This window comes from Phocoena phocoena, chromosome 6 (assembly GCF_963924675.1).
Source record: "Phocoena phocoena chromosome 6, mPhoPho1.1, whole genome shotgun sequence".
Taxonomy (NCBI): Eukaryota; Metazoa; Chordata; class Mammalia; order Artiodactyla; family Phocoenidae; genus Phocoena; species Phocoena phocoena.
In genome coordinates, this window is record NC_089224.1 from 106,947,559 (window position 1) to 106,971,215 (window position 23,657).

The window sequence follows — 23,657 nt, forward strand, 5'->3', positions numbered from 1 at the left end:
CATCTGACCAGACAGTTGTGTCTGCTCCTGACGTGCAGACCTTCAGAGGATGCTTCTGTTGGGGATGTGGAAAGCCTGTGGGATGCTCCCCGGGTACTGCCGCTGCTCTCTCTCCTGCCCTGGACGGCGAGCTGCCCCCGTGGGGCCTCCACACCCTCCCTCCCGGTCCTGCTCCGCCTGGGTGCGCCTCTCCTCTACCTGATCCCACCTGGATTTAACCCCGAACGCCTTTCTTCTCTCTTTTTTTCCCCTTTTCTTTCCTTCTTCCTTCCCTCCCCTCCTTTCTTCTCCCCTTCCCTCCCCTCGCCTCCACTTTCATTCCCTTCCCTCTTTCTGTAACCTGGGCTGTGTTCTCTCTGTCTGCCCCCAGCCTGCCTCCCCCCAGCTGGTTCCCATCTCCTGCCTCCCCAGACTGTCGTGTCCACCCCATCCCTGAGGACCGGCGCAGTGCCCTGAAGCCCCCTGCTCCTTCTTGACTATGTCTCTGAGACTCAGCCTCTCCACACCCCCTCAAAACACTTGCAAAGAAAACTGCTCAGTCATGGAGTCTCCAGGGATGGGGCTTACTTAATAGCGTTTTTCTATAAAGCTACACTTGTCACCTCTGCTTCCCGCAGGCTCATAGGATGGGAGAACTGGGAGGATCTGAAGGACCATCGAGGGCCACTGTATTTTACAGACAGGACACTGAGCCCCCCTAGTGGGAAGGACTGACCCAAACTCTCAGAGGGGGTTCAGTGCACAGCTGAGAGTAGAACCCAGGACTCCTTACTTAGGAAGACCCTGTGAAAACATGAAATTGCCAAAGTGGGCTGCACATGTCGTTATCTTTTTGTTGTTAAATTTATTTATTTTATTTATGTATTTTTGGCTGCGTTGAGTCTTTGTTACTGCACGCGGGCTTTCTCTGGCTGTGGCGAGCGGGGCCTACTCTTCATTGCAGTGTGCGGGCTTCTCTTTGCGGTGGCTTCTCTTGTTGCGGAGCACAGGCTCTAGGCGCGCGGGCTCGGTAGTTGTGGCTTGTGGGCTCTGGAGCACAGGCTCAATAGTTGTGGCACACGGGCTTAGTTGCTCTGCGGCATGTGGGATCTTGCTGGACCGGGGCTCGAACCTGTCTCCCTGCATTGGCAGGAGGATTCTTAACCACTGTGCTACCAGGGAAGTCCCTCTCCATCTTTTTTGAACGTATTTCATTCTGTCTGTAACCTGAGTTCCTATATAGCTGCAGCTGGATCTACCTCATTCATTAGAGACAAGCTCTACCTCCCTTTGGGGGAGCAGGGGAGTGGAGGTGGGGTCAGACCTTCCGTAACAGGGACATACAGAACCCATTACTTAAGGTCAGTCATGAGTAGGTTCTTTACCTGTTCTGTCTTCTTGCTTGTCCTGGGCTAACCTTCCTTTTTGGTTCTCAGCTGGCTGCCTTGGCTCCCCATCTCACCCCGGCCCTGCTGATGGGGCCTCTCGACCTATCTTTGGTTCACCTGCCTGACCTCTCCTTTTCAGTAATTGTATTTTGTATTTCAGTGTCATTGTCCATTGGTTAGAGCTGTGTTGTCCAAGATGGCGGCCTCATCTAGCTACTGGACACTTGAAATGTGACTGGTCCAAACTGAGGTGTTCTGTAAGTGTGAAAAACAGACCAGATTTCAGACATAGTACAAAAAGAATGTAAGTTGTCTCATCGATAATTTTGTATATTTTGTATTGATTACAGGTTGAAAATATAATATTTGGGTATATTGAATAAAATAAATTATAAAAATAATTTCACCTGTTTTTTTCTTTTTTTAATGCGGATACTAGAAAATTTAAAATATATGGCTTGCATTATATTTCTATTGCCCAGCACTGGGTTATAGGCCTTTCTCAACCAGGGATCCATGAAAGGATTAAGCCTAATGGCTGAGGTCCATTGTGTGTACAAACGTCCCAGTCTTAGGAGAATTAAGACAGTCACTCTCAAGTCACTTTCTGTGTTCTATGGTTCAGATAAGGAACCTTGTTGAGAAAGGATGCACCACCTGTTGTTTGTAACTTTAATTCAGATTCCTTTAGTGTTTCTCTTGTTATATAATGATGGCTGTTGGTTTGAGACAGATATTACTAAGCTTCTAAGAAGTTCTATTTTTCTTTTTAAAATCCCAAACAAATGTTGCATTTTGCTAATTACTTTTTTCAGTATCTGAGAGGAACATAACACTTTGCTCTTCTTTGATTTATTGATGTACTGTTATTATGTTAATAGTTTTCATAATATTAGCTTATTCTTACTTTTTTTTTTTTTTTTTTTTTTTTTTTTTTGCGGTACGCGGGCCTCTCACTGTTGTGGCCTCTCCCATTGCGGAGCACAGGCTCTGGACGCGCAGGCTCAGCGGCCATGGCTCATGGGCCTAGCTGCTCTGCGGCATGTGGGATCTTCCCGGACCGGGGCACGAACCCATGTCCCTGGCATCGGCAGGCGGACTCTCAACCACTGCGCCACCAGGGAAGCCCTATTCTTACATTTTTTTAGACAAACCTGCTGGGCCATGTATGATGATTCTTTTTCCCACTTGTTCTGTATTTGTTAGGTGTTAGGGTTTGGGGCTTCTCTCCATTGCTTTCTGTGCTCTGGATTAAATTATTTAGCATAAGAATTAAGTGTTACTTAAACACTTAATTATGAGGTCTGATAGGACTCACTGGTAAAATCACGTGGCCCTGGAAATTTTGAGTTAACTTTTCAAGTTTCCGATGTGGTGTTTAGCATACTCACCGGACACAGAAAAGTTAGGTTTGGACAAAAAATCGTAGGCAGTGCGAGGACTAGGTCAGAACCTGCCTCTCCCCGTTACTTCCAGAAATTTCATTTTGTGTTCCCGGCAGTGTTACAGACGAAGCAGTTTGCGAAGATCCAGATTAAGAAGGGTTGAATTGTGCTGAAAAAACGTGATTACCAAATTTAAATTGCAGTGGAAACAGTGAGCAGTAAACCAGATATTGTAGAAAACAAAAGGAGAATTAAAAGGCAGACTAAAATTTTCTCCTAGAACTCAGAAGAAAAACAAAAGGAGACGAATATGATGGATTGTTTCTAGGAGATGTCAAGTGTGTATGGAGTGTGAAAAGAGGGTGGGGCAGACGTGAGAAAATGTCTGTAATGACGAGGTAGTAAGGACAAAGCCACAGCTACAGTGTGATTTCCATTGAGAGAGAGAGTGTGTGTGCGCGTGCGTGTGTACCTCTGCATACCTCTGCGCCTGGGAGTGGGGAAGGGCCTCCGTTCTGGAGACGGACCTGCTCTGAGGCCAAGGGGCCAGGCTCCTGAGACCTACAGACCCAGGTTGGAATCTTGGCTCTCACGTTGACCACATATGTGGGTTTGAGCAAATTGCCTAACTTCTGTAAGCTTGCATTTCTTCAGCTGTAAAAGGGGGCAATTATAGTATCTGTCTGATAGGGTTGCTGTGAGAATTCAGTGAGCAAAGGATGAATGTACATAAGACAATTGACATTGTGCTTGACACTTAGTAAGTGCTCAGTAAAGTTTTCTGTTGTTGTTATTGTCATTATTATTGACCGGATTGTAAATTCTGGTTTCTCTGGGTGTTAGGCTAGTGGGTGATTTAAATTCTCTTCTGTGGGCTTTCTGTATTGTCTAGGTTTTCTGTACTGAGCATGTGCTAGGTCTCTGATCAAACAAACAAACAAAAAAATGTATTCTTTTTAAAAAGAGAACATCTGAATGATGTTATTTGGGAAAAAAATATCCCAAGAATACAGAGAAAGGGGATTGAGCGCAGTCCCCGGGGTGAGAGTGGGGAATGAACGTGAGGCCCTGTGGGCCTCGTGATCAGCCCGGGAATCCGGGTGGGCTGCACTGCGGGCCGCTCTCCGTTTTGCTCACAGGGCCCTTTCTCTGTCACGTGGACTGGAGGTTGTTCACAGGGTTGCACTTGGCTGCTGCCCTGCCTGGACAGCTGGTTCTAATTGTGCAGAGCTGCACAACACTAGGGCTGGAAAGGGAATGTTTGGGGAAGTTTGCATCATCTTCATGACCCTAAATCTGCATGTTTGCTAAACAGACGGTAGTTTGAGGACTTGATGAAACAGTAGTGACTGTAAACCAGTCGCTGTACAGAAATGAATAGACTGGAAGCTGAGAAAGCAGAGCTCCTCCTACTAGGTCAGGGACCCCCACGCACCCCGACCCCGCAGAAGGCACCCATTTGTCCCCAGCGATTCTTTCCCCCTCTGTGGTTTGTCTCACCAGGGCTTCTGAGCCCTTATGGAGGCCCTCGTGTTCATTTCCCCCGGGGTCGGGCTCCTCCCTTTCTCCACACACAGCCCCTAGCAGGTGTTTCTTTCAAATTACTAAAGTGAATTGCTCTCACATGAGAAAATTATGTTGCCCGTGTATGAGGTTATAGTACAGGTTAGATTGTATGTAGCACAGCACAAGAGCATGGGGTGGGTTGGGTCCAATAAAACCTACCCAGCGCACAGCATGAGGCTTTTGGAGCTGCTTCTGCTCAGTCCCTCTGTAGCCTTCCAATCCCACTCAGAATAAACTCTAGTCCTTACCTGCCCTCGAGGCCTCCACCCCCTTCCTTCCTACCCTGTCTCCTCCCACCCGCCCCAGGCTCAAGCAGCTCCAGCCTCATTGCCCACCTTGTGCTGTCAGAGCTTCCAGGGTCTTCACACTCGCACTTCCTTCGGCCTGGAACCCTCTCCCTGGATCCTTGCAGAGCCTGCTGCCAACCTCGTTCGTGGTCTCCACTCCAGTCGGTTTATCAGCCAGGCGTCCTGAGGCATCCGCTCCAATATTCCATTCCTTCATCCTGGTTAACATTTTTTTTAAAGGATTTATCGTCATTTGACTTATCACAAATTTCTCATCTCTCTCCCCTCCTGTAGAACATAGAAAGCAAGAGCATGTTTGTTTGGTCCATTGCTATATTTCATAAAACATACTTCAACTCGGGTATCGAATGTAGATGTGTTTTATAAATTGTCAATTACTGTTGTCTCTTCCTTTTCTCTTCCTCTTCCTTCTTCATCCTTTCTTCTCACCCTTTCCCCTCTTTCTCCTTCTTCTCCCAGGAAAGAGCTAAAGATGCCTCAGCCCACTGACAGTCACTCAGAAAGCTTGGATCTAGGAAATGTCTTTTTAGGTCTTCAACCTTCAGAAATAAAGCAGGAAAGTGCAGTTGCTTTTTGTTGTCTTGAGTTACAGTGATTCGTGTTCATGTCTGTCTCCCCCACCGGCCAGACACTGAGCTCCTCGAGGTCTCATCTGACTGTCCTGGAGCCCCTCCAGCATGGGGGCTGGTGCTCAGCTGGGCCCCCCGCCCTCCTGTCTTCTTTCCCCTCTTCCCTGGTCCCTCCGTTCTTCCTCTCCCTTCCTTTCTTTCTTCCATCCTTGCCTCCTTTTACCTTTCCTCCTTCCCTTTTCTTTTCCTTCCATTTTTCATCACAGCCAATTTTGTCCCAGTGAGGGTCTAAGGCAGCCTCCCTGGTTAGCTGCTCCCTCCTCTGTGATTCACTTGCGTCAAAGCCCTGACGTTTCCTGTGGGACAGGCCTGTTTCCTGAAGGTTCAGATGGTCATGATTTCACATGCTTACTCCATCAGAAGGTACAGAAGTGCCTAGTGGCCACCTGAAAACGATCTGCTATTTATGTTGACACATTTGCGTTATAGATGTTGACCCTGACAGGTTATAAGCAGGTTATGAGTTTATAAAAATTTTGTATATTTGAGTGTTTACTCAACTGTTAAAATTTAATTTTAGAAGCTGTACAATGTGTAATATTATAACATGTCACCTATTAAAATTTGTTTCAAAGTAATCTTTTCATGATATTCAAATAGTACAGAAGAGCTTATGAAGAAAGGCTTTGATTCCTTACTCCAGTCCCCTCCCCAGAGGAATTTTCTTCTACTGGTTATTTTTGGAACTTTATTTGGTGCGCTGAGACCTCGATTTCATCAGGACACTTTATATAGTGTCTCTTGACTGCTCACTTCCCATGCTTTTCCTCCCCTTCTCCACTTGCCACCTTCTGTCAGCTGTACTTTTACACTGTCAAGTTAATTAACATTCTGACATTTTGCAGTTACACCAAGTCCATCAGTTTTCCTTAGGTTGACTCTAAAAGTTGCAAACCAACAAACAGCATTCATTTTTATGGCTATGTAAATGTGTAAGTGTCATTCAGTGTCAAGCTAGGTAGTGTGCCAGGGTTGTATTTCATTCTCTAAGGACCCTGGGCCATTCAAGAGAGAATATGCCTCACATCAAGGGCCCACAGATTCCCTTTTCTTTAATCCATCAACTGCCTAATGTTGGGGAAAAAATAAAATATTTAAATGTATACAGCTATTAAAATATATATTTAAACATTTAAAATATACACTATTTTAAATGTATGTATACTATTTAAATACATATATAACATTTAGACATATACAAACAGGGCTTCCCTGGTGGCGCAGTGGTTGAGAGTCTGCCTGCCGATGCAGGGGACACGGGTTCGTGCCCCGGTCTGGGAAGATCCCACATGCCGCGGAGCAGCTGGGCCCGTGAGCCATGGCCACTGAGCCTGTGCGTCCGGAGCCTGTGCTCCGCAACGGGAGAGGCCACAACAGTGAGAGGCCCGCATACCGCAAAAAAAACCCAACCAAACAAATAAACAAAAAAAACATATACAAACAGGAATTTCTTGGTTTTTGTTATTCCTGGAGATTATAATTGTTTTTTTCTATCATCATTTGCCCTCATCATGTCCTCAAATTTTTTCAAGTTTGCTGTTATGTTTTTATTCCTATCATTTTTAATTGCATTAATTTTTTCCCAGAGACCCTCCTTCAGGCCTCTTTGTCTTAGTCCCACGTGAAGTAGTTGTTCTTTAGTTCTTTTGCATGGCTGTTATTGCTGCGCTTCCCTTCACAGTCCTCGATGCTCCGACTGTTTTCTGTCCTTTTTTTTTTTTTTTAGTCACACTTATTGAGGTTTAATTTTATCCAGTAAAATTCACGCTTTTAAAAAAGTATTTATTTATTTATTTTCGGCTGCATTGGGTCTTCGTTGCTGCGTGTGGGCTTTTCTCAGTTGCATCCAGCGGAGGCTACTCTTCTCTGCGGAACGTGGGCTTCTCACTTCAGTGGCTTCTCCTGTTGCGGAGCACGGGCTCTCCGTGTGCATGCTTCAGTAGTTGTGGCACACGGGCTCAGTAGTTGTGGCTTGTGGGCTCTAGAGTGCAGGCTCAGTAGCTGTGGCTCACGGGCTTAGTTGCTCCATGGCATGTGGGATCTTCCCCAACCAGGGCTCGAACTTGTGTCCCCTGCATTGGCAGGCGGACTCTCAACCACTGCACCACCAGGGAAGTCCCTTGGCATATCCTAATTGCTAGCATCACTCCTCTTGTGCTTTGGGGCCATTATTAAGTATAAGGGTTGCTTGAACACAAGCACTGTGACACCACCACAATCAATCTAATAACAGCTGGCCACTCGGTGACTGACAGGCAGGATATGCTGGACAAAGGGATGGTTCACGTTCTGAGCTGGACAGAGCTGTAGGGCATGAGATCTCATCGTGCTTTAGAACAGTGCATGATTTAAAAATGTATGAATTGTTTATTTCTGGAATTTTCCATTTAATATGTTCGGACCTCAGTTGACTGCAGGTAACTAAAACTGCAGAAAGCGAAACCGTGGGTAAGGTAGGCAGGACTACTGTTCTCTCACGGAACCACCACGATCCAGGGCGAGAACTTGCCTAGCATCTCAGAACTTCTCTGTGCCCCTGGCAGCCAGTGATCTGGTTTCTGTCCCTATGGTTTTTACCTATCTCCAAATGTCATAAAAATGGAATCCTATAATATTTTTGTGTCTGGTTCCTTTTACTTAGCATAAAGCTTTTGACATTATCTTTGCTGATGCCTGTGTCAGTAGTTCATTCCTTTTTATTGCCGAGTAGTGTTTGATTATATGGATGGATCACAATTTGTCCCTTCACCAATTGATGGAAACCTGGGTTGTTTCCAGTTTGGGGAAATTGAGAATTTCCATATTGAGGACTGCCATAAACCTGCACACAGTTTTTTGTGTGTACAAATGAAATGTTTGCTTTAGTGAGATTGCTGGGTCATTTGGTGAAGTGTATGCTTAACATTAAAAGAAACTGCAAAACTGCTCTCCCAAATGGCTCTACCATTTTGCATTCCCAGCTGTGAGGTATGAGAGCTCTGAAATGCCTTACTCCTTAGTCAGACCCCACTGCCAACCCCCAAACTGGCGCTGTCTCCCCCCACTGCCTCAGTGGGTCACCCACTCCCTGGGGTGCTTTTAAAACTCCTTTGACTAGTGTGTGACTGTCCCACCAGTTCTTCTGAAGATTGTTCCAGAGGGTAGGATGGGAGGGATGGGGAGAAACTTGGAGGTAGAAGGAAGGAAAAAAGGTTGCCATTGAGCAAGATGGTAATGTGGTGTGGTCCCTGAGGTCAGATTTAGTGACCTTTCCTTGACGTGGTACATCTTCCATGTGGGCATGTTTTAGGAATGTGATTTGGAGAAGATTCCAATTAGAATTAAACACATGCGTGGAAGGGCCACATGTGGCTGCCTATGGCTCAGTGGCTTAGATCCTGTGGGGGTCTTCAGGGAGGGCTTGTCCCACTCCCCAGGTCTCCTCTTCCAGGGCCTTACCTCATTGACCCCAGGCACAGTCAGGGTCAGGCCTTTCTCAGGCCACCTCAGGGCATCTGACTCCCAAAACTCTAAGCACAAAGCTGGTGGCCAGAGAAGCTTCGAGGGTGAGCCAAAACCAGTGTTGACTCTTGCTGTCACCTAGGAATGCTTGCAGATGAGAGTATTAAGACAGAGTTGTTTTTATCTTGGTTAGGGATTTTTTCCATGGACAGTTTCTTTGTAATAAACACCCTCCTTTGTCAGATTGAATGTCTAAATGAATCTCATGTCGTTCGGTGTTTTTACTTAAGGCAGCTGGTCAGACACCCTTTTGGTTCTGGGCGTGCTGATTTTGAGGTGCCTGTGGGAGGCCAAGGGAGGTGTGGCCAGGAGGTGGCTGAATATCCTGGTCTAGAGTCAGGAGAGAAACTTGGGCCGGACATGGGCATGTGGTGGAAGCCGTGGTGGTGTGTGTGATCTTCCAGGAAGGGATGCAGATGTAGAGAATATGGAAAACGACCCTGGTGGGGCTTGGGGGACATGTGTCAGAAAAGAACAAAGCAACCGGAAAATACACTGCGAATGGGGGGCCTGAGAGGCGTCAAGACAACCAAGAGAACACAGAGCTGAGGGGCAAGGACAGAGAACAGAAAATATGCAGAGAGGTTGCCTCGCCAGAGAAGGAGGTGGCCATGGAAGTGAGTTGAAACAGGGAGAACCGACAACCCTTTCAGGCGGCAGGGAGGTCTAGAAAAGATGGCTTTTGTTATTACTATCGTGGTTATTGTTGTCACCACCATTATTATTATTAATGGGAGAGGCTTTTGCACATTAAAATCCTAGCAAGGGGGCTTCCCTGGTGGCGCAGCGGTTGAGAGTCCGCCTGCCGATGCAGGGGACATGGGTTCGTGCTCGGGTCTGGGAAGATGCCACATGCCGCGGAGCGGCTGGGCCCGTGAGCCATGGCCGCTGAGCCTGCGTGTCCGGAGCCTGGCTTGCGCAACGGGAAAGGCCACAACAGTGAGAGGCCCGCGTACCGCAAAAAAAAAAAAAAAAAATCCTAGCAGGAAAGAAAGTGGAGAGGAAGAGGTTGAAGATACAGGGACCAGAGAGGGCATCAGAGCAAGGCCTCTGAGCAGGGAGGGGGAGGGAGCCAGGAGGAGAGCGAGTCCTGAGGGGACAGGACCTCTCTTGCACTAAAGCCTGAGGAAGGGAGAGAAGGCAGGTAAATTTGTTTATTTAGTGGCAGAAAGTTTCTCACCGATGAACCCAGGGAACAGCCACATGATGGAGAAAAGGTCCCAGAAGAAGCTGGCAAGGACTGTACAGGCTCTTACTGCCCTTTCACATCCAGTGGACCTCAGCAGACAGCTCAGAGCCAAGGACAGCCTGGGCGAGATCAGGGCCCCAGCGCACCCCAGGGCAGCCACGGGGCTGGCTCTACAGCGCGCAGGGCTACCAAGGCCTTACCAGCCTCAGTGCAGCCCCTTGTCTCCCTTATAGAACCAGCCCCGTCTCCTCTGGTCAAGTTTAACTTCATTACACTCGCGTCTGTTCTGTGACACGGACCTGTCTTAGGTAATAGTGGCTGGAGGACTGTTGTTCTATTACTGCACGTTTTCCAAACCCACTTCACACAGATGGCGTCTCATATTTCTATAAGGCCAAACACAGAAGAGGAATACTGCCAAGGAGGCTGGGCTTGGGACGTGTTTTAGTGCAGTTAGAATGGCCTTATTTCTTTTGACGTCTTGATAAATCTTTCTGCACTGGATTTGGGAGATTTCAACACTGAGGAATGCTCATGCCCTGTCCATTCAACAAATGAATCTGCTGTGAGCCAGGCCTGTGCCCTGCATGTCACCTCCTTTGTCAGGCTTTATCTCTCTTGGTCTCCGCCACAATTCTGTGGAGTTAGTCTCAGCATCCCTGTTTTCATCAGCGATGCAACTGATGCCAAGAGAGCGGTCACCCAGGAAATGAGTGACAGGGTTGGGATTCGGAGCAAGGAAAGGACCATTTCCATTTTATCAAGGAACCTCTCAAACATAGTGTTTTACCCTGTTGAAGTTTTAATTTTAAAGATTTTTTTTTTTGATGTGGACCATTTTTTGGAAAGTCTTTATAGAATTTGTTATAATGTTGCTTCTGTTTTGGTCTTTTGGCCGTGAGGCACGTGAGATCTTAGCTGTATTAATGGGACCCGCACCCCCTGTGTTGGAAGGCGAAGTCTTAACTACTGGACCACCAAGGAAGTCCCAAAGTTTTAATTTTAAATGTGACATGTATTCCAGTGCAAAAGGGTCCTTAGGGAATTGTCAAACGCCAAGAACTGTACATACAGTTTTTAAATCAGGGTCTTAGAAATATTCAAATCAAACAAATTTGGGGCAGATGTATTAAGTACCTGCTTTGGTTCTTGCCTGAATGACATCAGCAGAATGAAAGAGAAATAATAATCGATTTTGTTAATAATTCAAGACAGCGACGAGAGTGTGTGTGGAAGAAAGAAGGGAGTGTTTGGATTTAAGGCCATGTCTGACAGCAGCGTGAGCCTGGAAAGAGGAGGGTGGGTAATAACATTTATCAAGTGATTGTTACATGCCAGGTGCTCTGTGTGAGCTTTAATCTTACCTGTTCTAATGAGCTTCCGGGTAACTATATTATCAGACCCATTTAAGGTGAGAAAATTGAGGTTCTGAGAAGATACACATCACGCAGCTAGTGTGTGGAGGGTGGGCTCTGACCTGGCTCGGTCTGTAAGGTCCACACTGCTCCCTTTGAGGAGGCCTTCCTAAGTTACTTACAGTGTGGAAATAGATCCAAACTCTGAATTAAATGAACCCTTACACACGTATACTGTCCCTGCCCCCCACACTTACGGATGTGTGTATAACTTCTGCTGTTTATTAAAGAATTCAGGGAAAAACAAAGGGAGCAACTACCAGCCAGAAACTGGGCAACAACCATGTCCCAGTCCTTGAACATCAGCATTACAAATTCTCTTTTATATCCGATTGTAACACATACATTTCCAGGGCTGGCTTTGGAATCCGTAGGGGAGAGAGGCTCTTGTCCTCACAGTTACCTTTTGAAAGGGCAGTAATATACATTTGCCAACTGCATGTGTTCTAAAGGTGGGGTGGAGTAGGAGTCAATGGAACTGACTTTGTAGGTCAAATATACGCTAGAAAAGAAACTCAGATACACACATGGAGGAGAATCATGGTAAACAGGCAAACTCTACAGCTCAAAGAGATTCACGTCTACTTGTGAAAAGAAGTGGAGCCAGAGCATTCATTCAAGGTGATGACTATAGGACTCAGCCCTCTTCTGTATTAAAACGGATGTGGTGAGAATTACATGAGATAACAAGTGAGGCTCCCTGTCTGGTACCGACACAATGGGGGATTCTTGGTAAATGGTAGCATTAGTTAATATCATTGTCATTACCATGACTTGGGGTCTAAATTGTGAGGGTGAGAAGGACTTGGCAGGGTCAAGGATGTCTGCTGTATTTTTTCATGTGGGTGACTGGGAGGACAATGGTGCCATTTATAGAAGTGAGGCCTCCAGGAAGAGGAGCTGTGTTTCTTAGCTCCTGGTTGGTTCCCAAGCGTTCTCAAGTCCAGGTCATTCACCTTGAATCCGGAGCTGCCCATTGCCTGCAGCCGGCTTCCCACAGGCGCGTGCCGGTGACTTCAGTTGGGTCCTGAGATGCATTTGAAGGGCACGGCACTTCAGTCCTAACTGCTCAGTTTGTCCTTGGCCATTCCCACAGCACCCCTTGACTTCCTGGTAGACCCCTGATCTGTGTCTATTCCGGCTGGTAGGCAGCCGACCCTCACTAAAGCCCTTATAAAAGTTCCTGGTGTGGGGCAAAAAATAATGTCATTAATAATACAGAGGCTGGATATGAGTTAGAAGGAAGCCTTGTAACTGAGGGGTAGAGAACTTTCCTTTCCTGCATTCTCTCTGCCAGGGGTCGCCAAGGCACAAGCTGGCAAAGCTGGGCATTTAGTTAATGGCTTTTCCTTCATCCTTTTATCTACTTCCCCCAGGTAGTCTCATTAGATTGCTCCCGTTACCTCCCTTGGAGAGGAACCAGCCTCACTGTTAGGTAACATTTAGGTCATTTGACTCTTCAAATTATAATGCTAGATCTGCTAGAAAAGAAGAGACTACGCTCCTGAAGAAGATATTAAGGCGACCTGTCTTTCTGCCCCCTTTTGTTTATATGAGAGATGGCGGTGGGGGGGGGGCAACTTCAGGAACGAATCTGAGGTCATTCCAGAAGCTTCTCTGATCGCAGTGGGCTTGGCCCAGGACGTCCCCTGGTTCCAGGAGTGGAGGATGTCACTTGGTCAATGAAATCTGAGCATCTTCAGCCAGATTTTAATTTTAAGGTAGCCCTGGGGTGTGAGCCTGCCCAATATAACATTATACCCTCTCGCAGACAATTTGCATTAAGAAAGGGCTTCTGGTCCCGGGGAGCTGGCAGAGTGGCAGTGGCGGGGTTGAGAATAATTTGGCACAGAAGTCCTGGGAGTTGTGGTCGGGGTTATGGAGAAAAGTACCCTGCTTCTCACCCTCACCTCTGGGGGTCCCAGGATACACCTCCACCTAGAGACCCAGCCCTCTTCTCCAGAGGAGGAGGAGAATCTCTCCCACCCTGGGAGGACATAGATGGCCAGTGCTTCAGTCCTTCCCCATCTCTGTGTCCACATTCCAGTTAGATGCCCTGCTGTATTTGCATCCCCGTTGGAATCACTGTTGAAATTGACTTTGTGCTTCCCAGGAACTAGCCAGCTGTGGATGGAGTAAGAAGGAGAAACATAGTCTCGCTCCCAACGTCGTGGCCTTTACCCGGAGGTTTAACCAGGTAAGAACGCCGCTTGCATGTGCCTGTGCAGATAGCGCTCTGTTGTCCCCCATGGGCTGGGAGCCCCTCCAGGCTTCAGTCTCAGGCACCTGGCCCCAGGTCCAAACCCCTCTTCCTAAGCCTCCACTTTCATCTGTGCTTTTTCACACAGCGGGAGGAATTGAACACCTCTTTTCTGTGTTTAAATCATTTCGGTGGCTTCCAATTCCACTTAAGCTAGGGTTCGGGCACCTTAATGTGCCCTACAAGGTCCTGCGTGGTGGGTCTGGCTTCTGTCCACCTCTCCAGCCTCATCTCTTGTCTGTTCCCCCACTCTGTGGGCTTCGGCCATCCTGGCCTCCCACCTCTTTCCTGCTGCATCACATCTTGGTCTCATCAGGGCCCCATTCGTGCTGTCCTCCCTGTTCAGCTCCCAACCAGATCTCAGTGGGAATGTCACTCTCTCTAGGAGCCTCCCATGAATCTCAGCCTGTATAAGGTCTCCCCGTCATATGTCCCCTCAGTGTACCTGTACTTCTCCATGTGGTCCTTTCCCCATCTGTCCTCATTCTGTGTAGCTCTTTAGTCTCCATCTTCCTTGGCCATCTGTGGGCTCCATGAGGGCAGGAACCATGTCTATCTTGTTCATCACTGTGTCCCCCACCACCTTGCCCTATGTCAGGCATTAATAGACCTTCAGTAAATATATGTAGAATGAATGAATGAGGTACTCAGGTAACACTTCTTGAATTGAATTTCTTTGAATTTCTGATGGCCTGGTCACTGGCCACATGCATGCTACTACAAACCGACTTGGTCCAATCAGAACCTTTGCTCCAGGTAGGAAGTGCTGCATCCCCACCTAAAGGAATGATATCAGGGACTTGGACCAAGTAAGTGGGGTAGGCTTCTGACTGCTCAGACAGACCTGCCAGAACATGATCTTCAGTAGAAAGTACCCTGCAAGACCCCTTTGAACAAACCAAAGCTCCAAATGGGGCTGTTGACAGCTTTTCCCCTTTCTTCTTGCTTTTCTGGTTTCAGATGAGGACAGTGGCCTCGAGGTTGCACAGTGTACGTGACTGGGGCTCTGGGTGTTGGGCCTGGGTTCCCTTTGGGCCTTCCCTCCAGCTGGGCTGTCCCGCTGGGAAATGCCGGGTCCTGCGCATTGCCGTTACTCAGCTCTCTCCAGGCTTCTCCAGCCCTGGCTGGTTACCGCTCCAAGCATAGTGAGAGACTCAGAGAGGCGCCAGCTTGTGTTCTGATGATCAAGGCCAGAGTTCACATTATTGTTGTTTTCTGAGATACAACAGGAACTAAGGAAGGCCTAGCCACATCTGTGGTAGGGACTGTACACCCTTTGTTTTGAAAAGAGAAATACTGAAGTCTTTTTTTTTCTTCTTTATTTTCAAAATCTTTTCCTTTTCAACTGAGCTTAGTCTTTTAAAAAAAACCAGATGTGTGCACAGTATCAGGGGATTCATAGTTTCCTTAGCAAAACTATTTGGCTGGGAGCCAGCTCAGTCCCACCTCTGATCAGCTACAGAGCTCCCGGAGGAGGGACACTGGTGGCTCTGATGTAATCTGCTTTGCACGTGGAGGCCAGGTCAGCTTGGCAAAGGGCAGTGCAGCTTGTTCTGCGAACAATTGTATTGTGTCCAGCTCAGACCAAGTGGGTGAAATGAGCCAGAAGTAAAGCTGCATTCTCACAGAATGCTCTGAGAAATGGTCTCCCTGCTGGCCTGTGAGCCACTTAGAGAGCAGTTCCTGGACACAGCCCTGGTAGCTCTGGTTTGAAAACTGGCCAGCGGCCAGTCCATCAGCCGCTGGGGCTGCTTTCCCTGAGATGAACTGATTGGCGTCTCTTCCTGGCAGACTTTCATGTGTGACAACAAAGCTGCTCGTCAGACTCCAGATGAAGGCAAGCAGGTCACTTACCTTCCTGAGCCTGTTTTCTTTATCTGTGAATGAAGATAATAATAGTACTCACTTGGCACAGTTGCTACGAAAATGAAATGAAATGATACAGGTAGAGCTCTTAGCGCTGTGTCTGTATGTAGTAGGCATCCAAACATTTTTTCGGGAAGAAATGGAAGATTAGTTGATTGGAAGGAAGTTGCGAGGGAATCTGAGGCTCCCTGTGGCCAAACCAGAAATCCAGCAGCCAGTGTTCTGGTCGGCCTCTGAGGACGTGCCTGCTTCTCCATGGGACCGGAGTCCCTTGGGGTTTGTTTATAGAGTGGCTGAGATGGAAGAGCTTGGCCAGGTTCCCTAAGGGTCTGTTATGGGCCAGGCTTGTGTCTTGGCCCCAGGGAGTTCACCATAAAGCCAGAAGTTCTCAGTCTTTTTCCGATCACGGGTTCTTTTGAGAATCTGACAATATCACATATGAACCTGCCCTCAGATAAATACATAGATATATACATTTCCATTTAATTTGAGTGGGTTTGCTGCCTCCCCTGCCCACTGCCCCCCAAAGTCTGTACATGAACACTTTAGAGGTCTGTGGACGGCAGGCTGAGGAGCTGTGGTCGCATGGAATCAAACAGACCTGAGTTTGCACCTTAGCTCTACAACTTGTTGCCTGTATGATCTTGGGTTGTCTTTCAGCCTCTGACCTTCCTCATTTATAAAATAGGAAGAATCATTTCAAGTGATTTTTGAAGATTAAATGAGAATCATGGATGTAAAGGGTTTAGCTCAGCACTTGATATATAGTAAACAAGTAATATTAGCCTTAAAAAGGGTGGTAGTGTAGTGGGAGCTACAAGCTGAAAGGAAGGTTAGCCTTGGGCCTAAGTGCTGGCGGTGGGGTTGAGATTGTGTCCTGAAGATGAAGAATTAGGAAGAGACAGAGAGGGAATTTGGATGACTTGGTTCCAGTCCAGGCTCTGCTGCTAACCTGTTCTGAGGCCTTAGGCAAGTCCAAGTCTAGGTCTCAGGACCCTTATGTATTAGCAGAGATTGGACCAGGCAAAGGTTCCCAACACTTTGCCCTGGAGGACTGCTTTAACGTTTCTCATGGACTCATATATATATATATATATATATATATATATATATATATATATATATACACATACACGTACGTAGTTCTTAATGACTGAAACCCCAGCTCAAACTCGCCTTACTGGCTTATGTAACAATGTCCAGGGAGAGACTAGACTTCATGTATTGCTTGGCTGGCGCTGCTCTCTCCACCTGGAGGTCCCTGGAGACGTTCAGGGAGGTGGTTTCTCTGTGCTGGCTCCCCTCAGGCGGCCCCCTCCTCTGTGGTTCCAAGATGGCTGCCAACAGCTCATTGTGAGGGCAACCCCTGCAGAAAAGACCTTCCTCTTCTTCAGTAGCTCCATTTGATGTCCTGGAACAGAGACTCTGGGGTTGATGGCCCTGGCTTGAGCCCCATCCTGCGCTTCGTGATCTCATCACCCTGACCAGGAAACAGGAGGCTCTGGCTGGCCAGGTCTCAGAAACAGGCCTTCCCGTGGAGGTAGGGTAGGGGGCCAAGGCCGCAGGGACTGAGATGGGAGGACTGGCAGTTCCTCAGGGAAAGTTGGTGCTCGGACAGGAAGAGGCTGAGGGATGGCCAGAACCGCCCGCAGACCCTCTTCCCTCTTGCACTCTTCCATCCAGCTCTCAGCTTTCTCCCCTGATCGATCTGCTGATACCCCATGCGTGCGTCATTAGCCTAGTCACCGAATATTCCTGACCCCTCTTGGCTTTAATCGAGACTATTTAAGAAACAGTTATTGAGCACTTAGGCTCAACTTACTGAGTTAGATTCTGTGCTAAGCATTTAACCTGCATCATCTAATTCTGTTTTCACAAAACCCACTGAGGCCGATATTTTAAACCCATTTTATGGATGAGGAAGCTGAGGTTCTGGAAAGTGAAGTAACTTGCTCAAAGCCACATAGCTGGTGAGTTTCCTTACTTAGGGGCCTCCCCATTTTTCTGAACATGACTCCAGTAGAATCCCCTGTTCTTCCAGACTTCATTTATCACAGGGCTGGGAGGCAGTGTTAGCATTTTCCCTTCCAAATGCTACCTCCAAACAATTATTCTTTCCTCGTTGTATAAACCCTCTTTCATTTGAGGCTCATTACTTCTGGTTATATTCATTTATTTATTTAATAGACATTGACTGCACATGGTACCGGGCTCTGTGCTAGGTTCAGGGGGTCAGCAGTAAACTGGATGTAGCCCTTGCCATCATTAGCTCATAGTCTGGTGGGGGAGACAGACGTGATGGAGGGGATTACAGTCCAGGGGAATCAGTGCTAGGGTGGGAAAACCAGAGGAGAGGTGTGGGCAGTAGGAAGGGAGGCCAGGGGACTGGATTGGAGTCTGTCCCATTAATCTTGGTGAACGACGGAGATGTAGAGTGGCCGGGCTCAAGAGAATATTAAGAGACCGAATGATAGCACTGGGTGATTGATTGGATTTGGAGGGAGATGACAGGGAGGCGCAAAGGAGGCCCCGCTTTGGTCCTTGGCAGCGGCACTCTTTGAGGTGGTGAGTGCAGAGGAGGAGGAGCAGTTGTGAGAGGGGAGATGACGGCGAGGAGAGAGGTCTGGGCGTGTGAGCTCAACCATGCAGCAGGTAACTGGGTATTTGCGTCTGGGAGTCGGGAAAGGTCCAGCTTGAAGATGCAGATATTGCAGTCACCTGCATTCGAAGCCGCAGGAGTAGATGAGGTTGCCCAGGGAGCAACGGAGGCCCACGTGAGAGCCTTAGGGCTTATGGGAAGGGCAGAGGAGAAGGGGCTGAGAAAGAGCAGCCTGGGCACGAGAAGAGCACCCAGAAAGGCTGGTGTCTTGGAAATCAGTGTCTCAAGGATAACGGAATGCTACAGAATGGGTCATTTAAAAGGACTAAAAAAAGAGTCTTTTATGTTTAGCAGCACGGCGGTGCTAGGCTCAGCAGGAGCTGTTTTGCGGGGGTGTGAAATGGAAGCTGGGCTGTAGCAGCTTGAGCGGTAGATGTGAGGAAATGGAGAGAGCAGGTGTAGGCGATGCTTGAACAGTGGCTCTAAGGAGAAAGATGAGAAGAAGCGGGTAGCTGGAGGGGTTGAAGACGTTCAGGGAGGTGTTAATATTTCCTCTTTTCTTTTCAGCAGAAAGAGCCTTGGGGGTGTACATATTTTGAATGGAAAGAGCCAGTAGACCGGGAAAAATTAAAGATGAGGAGAGAGAGGGAATACATAATGAAGTGAAGTCCCAGCGAAGGTGGGAGAGGCCGAGGCCTGGGACCTCTTCATCGTAAAAGGCGAGTCTGCAGAAAGGAAAGATACAGACACAGGTCTGCTTGCAGGTGTGGTGCAAGAAGGTTCGCGGCTCCTCTTTCCTCAGTGAAATAGGAGGTGAAGGCGGGGAAGCAGGAGGAAAGCTTGAGGGGTTTGGGGGGAGCTTGAAAAAACCACTCCAGGGAAAAGAGAAGGTTGACTATGGAAATATAGGAAGACTTGTGGGCAGAACCGCTGAAAATAGAGGTCGTGGCTTTTAAAGTAGCCCCAGGGCATGAGGGTAGCTGGTTTTCTCTAGTTGCACTTTGCAGCCTAAAGAGAAGGGCACAGGAAGGCAAGTGGTTGGATCCATCCATGATGAGCAAAGCAGATTTTTTTGAAGGACCATGGGGCAAGGGACCTAAAGGTACTGGCTAAGAAGGGGCTGAAGTGACAAATGATAGGGGATCCATCTGCTCAAGAGGAAAAGGGCCACCAAGGACTCCAAGGCGTGGTGAGAGGGAAGGATGGGCACAGCAGTGGGGCTGGGGTCAAGGAGCAGGCGAGGATTAGAAGGTTAAAGGTTGTGGCCCGAGACTGGAACTTCAGGTTTCTGATGCAGCACAGTCCTGGGTAATTTGGAGAAGGGGGTGACTGGAGTGATAGGTGGGTAACAGTTGCTAAAGTGACCATGGTCGTTCACAGTGATGTTGATGTTATCCAAGGAATAAGGCAGGGTTTGCTATGGAGAGGAAGGCAAGTGGTCCAGATTCTGATCTGCTTGCTATCTCTAGAGTTTTACCTTTCCAGAATGTAAAAAAAAAAAAAAAAAAAAAAAAAAAGGGACTCATATATATGTAGCCTTTTCTGACTGTCTTTTCACTTAGCCATATGCATTTAAGATTCATCCATGTCATTATATGGCTTGATGGCTTTTTTATGAGTACTGCTCATTGTATGGATTTACTAGTCTATCCATTCACCTTCTGAAGGACTTACAGTTTTTGATGATTATGAGTAAAACTGCTATAAACATATGCATGCTGGGTTTTTTTTTGGTGTGGACATAAGACTTCAAATAAACTGGGTAAATATCTAGGAGTACAGTTGCTGGATCGCGTCTGTACCATTTTGCATTCCCACCAGCAAAGAGTGAAAGTTTGTGTTGCTTCAGGAAGAAATAAAACTGTCTTTATTCACAGATGACATGATGGTCTATACAGAAAATCTCAAAGAAATCTATTTTTAAAGCTCCTGGAACTAATAAGGGAGTATAGCAAGGTTGCAGGGCACAAGATCAATATATGAAAGCTTCCCTATATACCAGCAATGAAGAATTGGAACTTGAAATTTTAAAAAAAAACACCATTTACAGTAGCACACACATACTCGAGAAATACTTAGGTATAAATCTAACAAAGTATGTACAGGTTCTGTATGTGGAAAACTATAAAACACTGATGAAAGAAATCAAAGTAGATTGAAATAGAGAGGTATTCCATCTTCATGTATTAGAAGACTCGTTATTAAGATGTCAGTTCTTCCCAGCTTGATCTATAGATTCAATTCAATCCTAATTGAAATCCCAGCAAGCTGTTTTATAAATATCAGCAAACTGATTCTAAAGTTTATATGGAAAAGGCTAAAGATGTAGGATAACTAGCACAATACTGAAAAAGAATGAAGTTGGAGGACTCACTCTACCTGATTTCAGGACTAATTGTAAAGCTATAATAATCAAGACAGCTTGGTATTGGCAAAAGAATAGATGCTTAGGATTATGAAACAGAACAGAGAGCCCAGAAATAGACCCAGACAAATATAGTCAACTGACCTTTGACAAATGCATGAGGGCATTCAGTGGAGAAAGAGTAATTTCTTCAACAAATGGTGCTGGAACAATTGGAACTGTTTTTGTGTCCGTGAAAAAATGAACCTAGACACAAGAGTTTAGGCCTTTCATAAAAATTAACTCAAAATTGATCACAGACCTAAATGTAAAAGACAAAACTATAAAACTTTTAAAAGAAAACGCAGAAGAAAACCCTACATGACCTTTGGTGATGAGTTATTAGATATAACACCAAAGCACAATCCATGAAAGAAAAAATTGGTAAGTTGGACTTCATTAAAATTAAAATCTTCTATTCTGCAAAAGACATTTTTAAGAGAATTAAAAGACAAAGCACAGACTGGGAAAAATATTTGCAAAACACATATCTGATAAAAGACTTGAATCCAAAGTATATTCTTAATACTTAACAATAAGAAAACAACCCAGTTAGGGACTTCCCTGGCGGTCCAGTGGTTATGACTTTGCCTTCCAATGCAGGGGGTACAGATTTGATCCTTGGTCTGGGAGCTAAGATCCCACATGCCTTGTGGCCAGAAAAAACAAAACATAAAACAGAAGCAGTATTGTAACAAATTCAATAAAGACCTTAAAAATGGTCCACATCAGGGCTTCCCTGGTGGCGCAGTGGTTGAGAGTCCGCCTGCCGATGCAGGGGACACGGGTTCGTGCCCCGGTCCGGGAAGATCCCACATGCCGCGGAGCGGCTGGGCCCGTGAGCCATGGCCGCTGAGCCTGCGCGTCCGGAGCCTGTGCTCCGCAACGGGAGAGGCCACGACAGTGAGAGGCCCGCGTACAGCAAAAAAAAAAAAAAAAAAAAAATGGTCCACATCAAAAAAAAAAGAAAATCTTGAAAAAAGAAAACAACCCAATTAAAAAACAGGCCAGGGACTTCCCTAATGGTGCAGTGGTTAAGAATCCACCTGCCAATGCAGGGGACATGGGTTCGATCCCTGATTCAGGAAGATCCCACATGCTGTGGAACAACTAAGCCCATGTGCCACAACTACTGAGCCTGTGCTCTAGAGTCCACGAGCCACAACTACTGAGCCCGAATGCTGCAACTACTGAGCCGACATGCTGCAACTACTGAAGCCCGCGCACCTAGAGCCTGTGCTCTGCAACAAGAGAAGCCACCCCAATGAGAAGCCCGTGCACTGCAATGAAGAGTAGCCCCGCTTGCCGCAACTAGAGAAAGCCCGCGCACAGCAACAAAGACCCAACACAGCCAAAAAAAAAACAAAACAGGCCAAATATCTGAATAAGTACTTTACCAAAAAGATGTAACCAAGGGCAAATAAACGTGAAAAGATGCTCAGCATTATTTGCCATCAGGGAAATGCAAACACTATGCACCTATTAGAATGGCTAAAAAACAACCCAAAACAAACAAACAAAAAACCTCACGAAACCTGACAATACCAATTGTTGGCAAGTAATTGGAGCAACACAAACTCTCATTTGTTGCTGGTGGGAATGAAAAATGGTGCGATCCAGCAATTGAACTCCTCAATATTTATCCAGTTTATTTGAAATCTTACATCTACACCCATACACATATTCACACACACACACACAGATACACAAATAGCACACAAATATTTGTAGCAGCTTTATTTATAATAGTCAAATATTGAAAGTAACTAGGATGTCCTTCAATAGGTGAAAGGATAGGCAAACTGGTAAATTCATACAATGGAATAGTCTTCATCCGAAAAAAAAAAAAAAAAGAATAAGCCATCAAGCCATATAAAGACATGGATGAATCTTAAATACATATTGCTATGTGAAAGAAACCAGTCTGAAAAGGCAACATAAGTGTGATTACCTCCCCCATTTTTTTTTTGACGTTCTGGAAAATGCTGAAAAGAATTCTGGAAAGCTAAAATTATAGAGATGGTAAACAAATGAGTGGCTGCCAGAGGTGTGAGAAGGGGAGAGCTTTGAGTAGGTGAAGAACAGGGGATTTTTCAGGGTGGTGAAACTATTTTGTATGATACTGTAATGTTGGATACATGCCACTGTGCATTTGTGAAAACCCTTAGAACTTTACAGCACTAAGAGTAAACCTTTTAGTGCTAACTATGCAAATTTTAATCATTGTGGAGATTAAGGGGTCCTAGGATGGAATGTAGAACATAACAAGCGAACCTAACTGGATTATAAATGTATGAAACAACCTCCCTGGGAAGGGTGAGGGGAAAAGGTGCTGGCCTAAGTAACTTTGGAAATGAGGGAGCCTGAAAGACTAAAGACAAAAGGAACTGTATGTAAGCACTGTGCTCGGATCAGGTTGTTTCCCAGGGGCAGATGGGTAACGGTTCTGGAGCCATTATGCGTGAACACTGGAATTGAACGATTAAGGAAATGGGTGGCAGATGGTGGGACCCAGGTTTCTCTCATCTGATGGAGTGGGAAGTTGTAGACAAGCAAGAGGAGGCTAGAGTGATCCATACGGTAATGGATTGGAGGTGGGGACATTAGTAGGAAGTCATATTTAGCTTAATATAGATACAGATGGTTACATATAGAAATATTTATAGGTATGTATATATACAAGAGTTAGGGTACACACACACACACACACACACACACACACACACACTTCCTTGCTCTGCATCTGAGAGGACCTAGAAACAGTGATACCTAAGTAGCACGAGCACATGTAGCTCCCAGACCTTGTTTTCTAATACCATTATCTAATAAAAGGAACCAGGGGGCACTTCCCTGCTGGTCCAGTGGGTAAGACTCTGTGCTCCCAATGCAGGGGGCCCGGGTTCGATCCCTGGTTGGATGCCTGGTTGGGGAACTAGATCCCACATGCATGCCACAGCTAAGAAGTCCGCATGCTGCAACTAAGACCCAGCCGGTGCAGCCAAAATAAATAAGTAAATAAATAAATAAAATATTTTTTAAAAAAGGAACCAAGGCTCCTTGGAGAAATGGCTGGTTTCGGACTGGGACAAGAAATGTACAGGATGAGGCAGTAGCATCTTGTAGTTCCAGAAAGTAAGGAGGTGCTCATACAAACCAACCGAACAATGC

At 46.5% G+C, this 23,657-nt stretch overlaps 1 protein-coding gene across 6 annotated transcripts in view; it reads left to right on the plus strand.

Annotated features, from left to right (window-relative positions):
* Positions 1-23,657, plus strand: part of RALGPS1 (Ral GEF with PH domain and SH3 binding motif 1) — a 281,611-nt gene that overhangs the window by 84,439 nt on the left and 173,515 nt on the right. For all 6 annotated transcript variants that reach the window (XM_065878490.1, XM_065878487.1, XM_065878484.1 and 3 more), the window contains one exon: positions 13,474-13,557. In XM_065878490.1, the coding sequence (XP_065734562.1) occupies positions 13,474-13,557 (84 nt within the window). The remainder of the gene's footprint in view (positions 1-13,473; positions 13,558-23,657) is intronic.